Source organism: Sinocyclocheilus rhinocerous, unplaced genomic scaffold (assembly GCF_001515625.1).
Source record: "Sinocyclocheilus rhinocerous isolate Xijiao unplaced genomic scaffold, SAMN03320098_v1.1 scaffold197, whole genome shotgun sequence".
Lineage (NCBI taxonomy): Eukaryota > Metazoa > Chordata > Actinopteri > Cypriniformes > Cyprinidae > Sinocyclocheilus > Sinocyclocheilus rhinocerous.
Genome location: NW_015634478.1, coordinates 63867 through 73746, shown reverse-complemented (window position 1 = coordinate 73746; position 9880 = coordinate 63867). Strand labels below are relative to the sequence as shown.

At 38.8% G+C, this 9880-nt stretch overlaps 1 protein-coding gene across 1 annotated transcript in view; it reads right to left on the bottom strand.

Annotated features, from left to right (window-relative positions):
- Positions 1-355: 355 nt before the first annotated feature.
- The window catches only part of LOC107745641 (UDP-GlcNAc:betaGal beta-1,3-N-acetylglucosaminyltransferase-like protein 1), a 10575-nt gene continuing 1050 nt past the window's right edge, over positions 356-9880 (bottom strand). The window contains exons 2-7 of the mRNA XM_016559562.1: positions 9795-9880; positions 7649-7713; positions 5675-5740; positions 4661-4756; positions 553-648; positions 356-484 (exon numbers count right to left, since the gene is read on the bottom strand). The exon at positions 9795-9880 is cut by the window's right edge and continues 15 nt beyond it. Coding sequence (XP_016415048.1) covers positions 356-484; positions 553-648; positions 4661-4756; positions 5675-5740; positions 7649-7713; positions 9795-9880 — 538 coding nt within the window. The remainder of the gene's footprint in view (positions 485-552; positions 649-4660; positions 4757-5674; positions 5741-7648; positions 7714-9794) is intronic.

The window sequence follows — 9880 nt, the reverse complement described above, 5'->3', positions numbered from 1 at the left end:
CTCTCTCTCACACACACACACACACACACACACTCACTCTCTCTCTCTCACACACACACACACACACACACTCTCTCTCTCTCTCACACACACACACACACACACACAAATAGACTCGTGAGAATATGAAGATCTTGAAATATTTTTTTCCACTGATAAACTGTAACAAAAACAACATTCAAGCTGAATGCGTCATGCAGCATTATAAAACACACGTGCAGACGAGTATCCTGATTGACTTTCAGTGCATCTCTGGAAATATCTTGCATATCTGTTTTTATTTGACTGACAGCCGTAAAGTAAACACAACAGCTGCTGCAGTAGTCTCGGACTGATAAAGTGACTGTAATCGGACTCACTCCAGCACAGAATGAGTAGCTGCGGGTTCATGATAGCGATAAACCAGCAAACACTCGTCCACTCGGATCACATGACCTCCGTGACGAAGACTCTGGTAGAAGAAGAGCAGATCCTCAGGGACGCCCTGATAGAGAATCAGTTCAGATCACGATCAAGAGATTCACACGTATTTGAGCATCACAAGAGCCTCACCTCTCCTCCCTCGTTAAACGGTCCAGCTTTCTCAAACCAGTCACGTGAACAGAACCAGGCGGGCATGATGACCGTCGGCCCGTGAGACGTGTACACCTGATTTAGGAAAGAAATCAACACTTTTATTCCTCATGGACGCATTAAATTGATGTTTCAGATGTTTCACATTTTTACTGTATTTTTGATTAAATAAATGCATCTTTGGTGAGCAGAAGAGACTCAAAAAACATGAAAAAATCTCACTGACCTCAAGTCTTCTGAATGCTAGTGTAAACGGGCAATGTAACATCAGATCATTTAACTATCCTCATTTAAAGGCAAAAGACTTAGTAAAGAATCAGAGCCAATCAGATCATATTTGATGTGGAGTGCGATTTTGGACCAATGAGATTGCACAGCACACTGTATATAAAACAGAAATCAAGTGATCAACAAGATGTTCTCACAGCTATTTATGACAAAAGCAACACAATTAGCAGTTTCTTTATTGGAAACGACAGGATTTATTGCATCAGTTAATGTAAACACACATGGCATAACATGATGAACCAAGAAATAATGCCATCGAAGGTTATAAATGCAGGAGTTTTTGTCCAACAAGCCTGACATTGTCTCCATTCCTCACTGATGCGTTCAGTAGCTCCGCCCACAGCCAATTCTCATTGGTCCAGAATCACTGTATATTAAGCCTCAGACATGTTCTGACTGTCTGTGATGGAGTTATGCAGACAGACGAGTCGTGTCACACAGAGTCTGGTAGATTAAAACCATGAACATGTTCTCAACACTCTCTAATCACACACAGCGCTCTAATGAGTTTACTTTGGCCGTGTGTGTTCAGACTGAGAGTTAAAGATCAGGGAGAGCCAGACGCTCAGGACCTTCAACACACACACACACACACACTCACACTCACACACTCACAAAAGAATGAGAGAAAGAATGAAAGAAGGAGTGGAGGGAGGAAAGACAGGAATATTTCAATGATGACAAAATGGATGAAATCAGTGATGTGTTTCAGAGCAAATAAACTAACTAGAGCACTGAGATCAGTGCGCACTTGATTCGCTGTGTTAACGAAGCCCAAAATCACATTACTGGGTTTAAAAGTCTTTAATAATACAATAAAACCTGCTGTTCTTACTAGTCCAGTGTCAAAGGTCAAGTGTGTGAGCTGGTGTGAGTGTGTCGTAATGGAGATGTTGCCTGCTGGACGTGTGTGTGTGTGTGTGTGTGTGTGTGTGTGTGTGTGAGTTTGGATGTTCACTGGATAACCTCGCCTGGAATGTGCAAACACACCCAAGAGTTACACGACTCCCTTCTCAGTGAACGAGAACATGCGGAGGAGAAACTCACAGCAGAAAACCATCAGTAAACACATTAAAAATAGACTGTTCATGAAGGAAATGTGCGTTTATCCATTTAAAACATGCTGTCATGATGGGTTCCAGGTTGCTAGGGTGTTACTCTGCAGTTGCTAAGGTGTTCTGAGTGTGTTAGTGTGTTGCTAGGCAGTTGCTATGGTTTTCAGAATGGTTGCTTGTTGCTAGGATTCTACATGCAATCCCTAATGCATTGCTAGGATGTTCTGAGTGGTTGCTATGCAGTCGCTAATGTCTTGGCAGTTGCTAGGGTGCTGTGAGCAGTGCTACAGTGTTCTAAATGGTTGCTAGGCATTTGTAAGAGCATTGCCGGGCAGCACTACAATGTTATAAGCAGTTGCTAGGCGGTTGTTAGGGCATTGCCGGGCAGTGCTACAGTGTTCTAAACAGTTACTAGGTGGTTATTAGGGCATTGCCGGGTGGCACTACAGTGTTCGAAACGTTTGCTAGGTGGTTGTTAGACGGTTGCTAGGGCATTGCCCAGCAGTGCTACAGTGTTCTAAACAGTTACTAGGTGGTTATTAGGGCATTGCCGGGTGGCACTACAGTGTTCGAAACGTTTGCTAGGTGGTTGTTAGATGGTTGCTAGGGCATTGCCCAGCAGTGCTACAGTGTTCTAAACGGTTGCTAGGTGGTTATTAGGGCATTGCCGGGTGGCACTACAGTGTTCTAAACGTTTGCTAGGTGGTTGTTAGGCGGTTGCTAGGGCATTGCCGGGCAGTGCTACAGTGTTCTAAACAGTTGCTAGGCGGTTGTTAGGGCATTGCAGGGCAGTGCTACAGTGTTCTAAACAGTTGCTAGGCGGTTGTTAGGGCATTGCCGGGCTAAACAGTTGCAAGGCGGTTGTTAGGGCATTGCCGGGCAGTGCTACAGTGTTATTAACGGTTGCTAGGTGGTTGCTAGGGCATTGTCGGGCAATGCTACAGTGTTATAAATGGTTGCTAGGCGGTTGCTAGAGCATTGTCGGGCAGTACTATAGTGTTCTAAATGATTATTAGGCGGTTGTTAGGGTGTTATTATAATTTTAAGTTGCCTTGTAGAACAGCACTCATACTTCCTCTCTCTTTGGGATCATAATTTGAGTGTTTTGGGATGATTTGGGAAGGTTCTTACACATGAGTCTGACATTACGACCCTCTGGATCCGTTTCCCGCCAGAGCGTGTGATGCTCTACGCTCACACCCGTGCACCGTTTCCGTGGAAATATCTGTCTTCAGGTACACATCCTGTTTCGGTGGCGACCTACTGACCGTGTGGCACGCGACCCCTCAAAACACAACACGCCTCGCCTTTCCTGACACACACACACACACACACACACACACATACACACACACACCTACACATGTCCTGCCGACACACACTGAACATGGAGATCAAACAGACTGCCATGAAAGAGTTGCAAACACACTGCACACGCTTCAAATCCACATCCTGTACTTCCTTAATAAAACAAGCAATATTCTAAAGAAATATATATATATATATCTTTCATTAATGATTTCATAATTGTCATGACTGTGAGCAACAACAATTAATTTATACTGAAATGGAAATGGAACACAAATAGAAAAACCTAACATTTCATGATCCAATCAATTCCCCAAACTGATAAAAGTACCACACACTGTTTTTGTTCACTTAAACTTAAAAAAAAAAAATGTTTAATTGAAATAAAGCAGAAACAAAATAAAATATAAATATTAGATGAAAAAATGTAACTTGAAAAACGTAATTAGAAATTATTGAACTACAATCAGTTGATGTACTAATATTACTAAAATAAAATAAAAAATATATAAATAGATATATAGAAATTCTTGACGAAAATGACAAAAGCACATAACACAATTAATTAAACTTGAAATAAATAAAAATAAAAACTGAAAATATAAAAATAAAAGCTAATGCAAAATATTAATAAGCACTATAATCATTTATAAATGATCCTAAAATAACACTGGTCCTGCAATACATTATTCTCAGCTAAATTTCACTTTGAAATATGTCACATGACAGATATTGATGAAATGAAAACGGACTCTGCTTATGTAATGCTTATTCCTGCTCTTATTGTGAATGATTAATCAGTGCATGTTATTGTGATAAAAATTTTTGTTTAAAATGTTGTTGTCTTGCATCACAATATAAGATTATATAAAAGGAAACAAATGTAGGGACTTGGTTCTGTTTGTCGGCTGTTGATTGGATGTTGACGCGTGGCACTCAAAAACAGGAGGATCTGAATGCAAGCTTGGATTTGATTGTTAGAAAGGGGCGGAGTTTAAGCACACTAAATAATTGGAGAGGGCCAGCATACATCACAGGGCAGAAATCAGTCGCCTGCCTGTAAAATCCAGTGATGAAAATGTTTTAAATAACATAACGTGCAAAAAAGAATCGTTCACAATAAGATCAATAACATGCATTTAGACAACAGATAGGGTGAACTTTCGTTTCATGCTGACGTTATTCTCTCTGATAAGTGTGTGTGTGTGCGTGTGTGTGTGTTTGTGTGAGAGAGTGAGTGTGTGTGAGTGTGTGTGTTTGTGTGTGTGAGAGAGAGTGTGTGTGAGAATGAGTAAGTGAGTGAGAGTGTGTGTTTGTGTGAGAGTGAGTGTGTGTGTGTGTGTGTGTGTGTGTGTGTGTGAGTGAGTGAGTGTGTGTGTGAGAGAGTGAGTGTGTGCGTGTGTGAGTGAGTGAGTGTGTGTGTGTGTGTGTGTGACCTGTGTGAGGAGCTGCACTGGACTCAGAGAGTTGATCCACCTGGTGTAATGCTCAGTGGAGCCTTCAGGAACTCGACACACTTTACAACCCACAATCTGACAAAACACACACACACACACACGACATTAGTGTTTATATTGATCATCTGTATACGGGATATAAGGGAGTGTGTATGTGTGTGTGTGTATTTTTCTTAAGAAATTAATACTTTTATTCATCAAGAATGCATTAAATTGACCAAAAGTGACAGTAAAGTTACACAAGATTTCTGCATTTATTACTGTGGTGTGTTCAGTAACTACAGAACCGTCATTCACTAGACAGGGCAGATCACAACACAAACTCAAGTTACACCCTAAAACAACACACACACACACACGCTTTCACTGATCCGTCTCATTTCCTGTCATGTGATCTCAGCTATGTTTGTTTAGCGCCGCAGCTCTTCGGTCTGTCTCCGCTCCGCCCGCTGTGACCTGAGGTCAGAGGTCAAAGCAACAAACCGAGCCCTCAAAAAACACTGTAAAAATAACCGCTGGCTGTCCTGCTGATGCTGCATATGAAAAATAACACTAAACCATGTTTACTGTCATGGTGTATTAATATGGTACATATTTCAAATATTGTGAAATATTATTACAATTTAAACTGTTTTCTATGTGCATATATTGTAAAATGTAATTTACTCTTGTGATCAAAGCTGTATTTTCATCATCATTACTCCAGTCTTCAGTGTCACATGATCCTTCAGAAATCATTCTAATATGCTGATTTGCTGCTCAAGAAACATTTCTGATTATTATCAATGTTCAAAACAGTTGTGCTGCTGAATATTTTTGTGAAAACTGTGAAACATTTTATTTTACAGAATTCACAGAAAGTTCAAAAGAACAGCATTTATTTGAAATAGGAATCTTCTGAAACATTATATGTCTTTACTGTCACTTTTGGGTCAATTTAATGCATCCTAGATTAATTAAAATCTTAATTTCTTTAGAAACGTGTGTCATTACTGCGGTTGGATTGGCTGCAGCAGCTGCATACTGTAGTCGAACTCTCTGAGGCCTCATGATGTCATCCTGAAACGCACTCATCATCATCATCATCATCATCATCATCATCACAAGCATCAGTCAGGAAGTGTGTTCTGAGGAGCCTGATATATGGGATATGGTTCAAATGTGGCCATATCATAATCTCCATCAGTAGATGACAGTGTATTATGAAAAGCAGCATTCGGTCAAAGTTTTTTCCAAATGAATCTCTGCGTCTGTGCATTAATGTCACGGAAGCTCTCCGATCTGGCGCTCCTGGAGGAGAGCAGGATTCCTGGCATTCCTCTCAACCTCAAGGAGAGCTGGTTCTGCCCTTCTGGAAACCAGCACACGGAAAAATCCCTCCCAAACAACCGGCCCGTCACTTCACAGACAGCAGCCATCAAACAGAATAGAAAAACAGGTACACACACACACACACACACACACTGTATTCGAATAAAGTCAACAGAACTAACGGATTATGAGAGGCACAAGTCACAACTAGACACACAATGCAAACACACACACAAAAACAGTTTGAAGCATAAATAATCTGTCATTTTTCTTGTATTACTATAGGAACATTTCATTCAAAAATGAATATTCTGCAATAACTCATTCAGCCTCATCAGGGTAATTTTTAATAATATTTACATTTTAGTGTGTATGTGTATATATATATATATATATATATACATACATACACACACACGCCACATATTATGTTTTAGTATTTATTTATATATTCTTTAAACAGTGTTTATACTACCGTAGTATTTCTTTATATATTTACTATATTATATTTTATATTTTGAATTGACTTCTTTTTAGATTTTCCATTTCATTTTAATTTAAAAAATTTGCTTTTGTCATTTTGATTAGTTTTTGTTTATTGAAATATTTCTAATTAGCTTTCATTTATTTTTATTTCAATTTTAATTTCAGTAATTTCAGTACTTCAACTCATTTTAGTTGAGTCAAGTTAGTTTTTTTTTTTTAATATGTATGTTTTTCAGCTACTTTTCAATGAACACAAACTATTTTAAATAACAGTATTAATAAAAAGTGTACGCACCCCCACACCATAAACGTAGCCACATGACTTCTGAAGTCATATGATGCTTTGAGTGAGAAACAGACAAATTCTGATCATTTTTAAAGTGTTTTTTGTATTTTTTGTAGCTTGATGGATGTGATCACTATAATCTACTGTTGTATGGAAATGAGCAGCTTGAACATTCAACTAAATATCTCCTTTTAAGTTCCACAGAAGAACGAAACTCACAGGTTTGGAGTGACACGTGAAAGAGAAAAGCAGCGCTTTGTGTGAAGCTGCTGTAAATGTGATGGATGTGAGGGAAGGCTTGTTAGCACTGCGTCTCGCTCTCACGCTCTTTCTTGCCACAGAGTTGGACGCGAGCGGCTCCGCAGGAGAGACTCTCACTGATACATCAGCATCACTGAGAGGGCACATGCTGAACATTACAACACTAAATCACAAACACAACTGTATATGTTTGACTTTATGCCCATTATTATAGCCTGCGCTGCCAGCAAACACAGTACAAAAACAACAGATGACAGAAAAACAAACGTGTGTGAATTTCTCATGATCTGAAGTGCGCCGAACCCTTTCACACACTGTAGGGGAGGTTTCACACTCACACACACTCGATCTGAAGCATGAGTTTCTGTGTTGAGCATCACAATGAGTCACCGGCTCGCAGTCGACATGAAACACAACAGATGTCATTATGAACCGAACAAAAAGTTGGAATAGATTAGAGGTGGAATAGAGACACACACTCACACACTCACTCACTCACACACTCACACACTCACTCACTCACACACTCACACACTCACTCACTCACACACTCACACACTCACTCATGCACGCACACGCACACTCACACACACACTCACACACACACACACACACACACACACTGCGTCCTGAAAGCAGAGGAATCGTCCAGAGCTCTGACACACCGCGTGGTTTTTAGCAAATCCAACTATAAAAGCAAACAAATATACACAAATGACTTAAGGTGTTTTCATGATGCATCTCTTACAAAAACTTCTGATGCAACTTCATCTTACAATATGGCATCAAAATAATTAATAGTTTGTGTTGATCAATAATATATATATATAGATTCATAGACAAAATTTGACAAATAAAAACATTTGTTTAAATAGATTAGCATTTTCACATATTGAAGTTTATTTAAATCTGCAGTCAGTAACTTTTTTTGGTTAAAAATGATCCGAAATCAATATTTGAGCAAGTACATAACCAGCCAGTGTTCAAAACTATAACCTTACTTTAGCCTGATTCACAACGGTTATCTTATAATAATGTTTTCTAATTTGAGTGGTACGGGTAGGTTTTTTGATGGCGGATTGTAATCCAGAAAGGATTATATGAAACACATGTGAATGAAATTAAATTATATTCCAGTTTTAAATGTGCTTCTGATTACAGATAGCCTGGGATTACACAAGATTTGTATTTTAAAGACAACCAGTTCGAAGAGAGCATAGTTTGCTCTTTGGGTTAAAATAATTTCTTGGTACGAAATTAGAAAAGTATGACAATTAGAGATTAGATTAGACTGTGCAGAAATTGAAATTTACACGCTAATACACACTATAGTCAATGCTGATGTTGTTAACATTAATAATCTGAGAATAAAGTATAACAATAATAATAATTTGCACGGTTTGATGTGATATGTGCTAATCGATCTTTAGATTAAATCACCATTGGTAGCACGATTTATTGTAATGCTTTTTTCCTCAGTTGGTCAGAACAAACGTGGCAGACTGTGATTACTACGTATAGGAGTCACACCGGTGCGGTGACTGACTGCCACACACACATACAAGTAACTGCAATTCCAGGTTTTCAAACAGAGAGGGCGACAAAGAGGCAAAACTTACGGACTGCAGCTTTAATAAAATATAAACAATTAAATGTGCATGATAGGTTGCAGGTAGCATTGCTTAAAATATCTCATTTCTAATGAATGAACATCACACTCGAATATTACTTTATATGTGGCATTAAGAAAATGAAGCCAATTGTTTTGTTTTTTTCCAGTGTAATATTATTTTCATGATAATGAAGTACAGATCTCGTCCCAATTTTTATTACAATAAATCATTTTTAAAAATGACATTAATTACATTTTCAAGCATTTATATTTTTTGGCAGTATGCATTGTAGTTCCTTCAATTTACGCTGAATTACAAAAAAAAAACACACTGTATTACAATAATAATATTCTAATAATAATCGTTAAGAATAAGGAAAACAAATGGTATGTAAATATACATAAAGTAATGGTCTTAAAAATATAAATAGGCCTCATTTTCTTAATGTAAAATATCATTTAATATTTTTTTCTTTTGATTTTGGCGTCAGATGTGGCCTGGAGATTCACCTCAAAATTACAGGGAAAAAAAATTAAACTATATTATCACCCAATTTACTTTTGGTGCCAAGTCTGATGGAGTCTGTACTTCTGAGACAAATTATGAAAGTATTTTACAATCAATGCATTTGAAACAGTTTCTGAATCAAATCACAGTTCAGTGTATGGAATCTGATGAATCACTTGAGTCAATACAACTGGATCAAACTGAATACCGATGAATCAAATGAATTGTACCAATGTATTCAAATATCCTCACACACGAGATCTGTCAGCATTAACACACATGCGCATCATGCTGCTGTCACACTCAGCGTCTGTTTCTACTTCAGATCTGTTACATTAGTTAAGTTAATCCAGTTAAGATGGCCTGCTCTCTCTCACAGAGATCTCAGTGTGTGTTCATCTACAGGTGTGTGTGTGTGTGTGTGTGTGATGCTGAAAGCTCGGTATTCTAAACACGGAGCGGCTCGAGCTCCTGACACCAGCTAAACACTGATAAGAAACTTCTTTTGATTCCTGAAGCGCACAAACAGAGCGTGTGTGTCTGTTTAACGTCTCGTGAGCTTGATACATGTGTGACATGATAACCGGGTGAATGTGAAGGCAGCGTCCTCGAGCGCTGCAGGAACACACACACACACACACACACACACCTCTGCGTGGGCTGGACGAGCTGTGGCCTGAGATCAGCATGGGAAGGCCTCTGTCCTCGAACCTCAGCCTCCATCTCTCCAGCAGC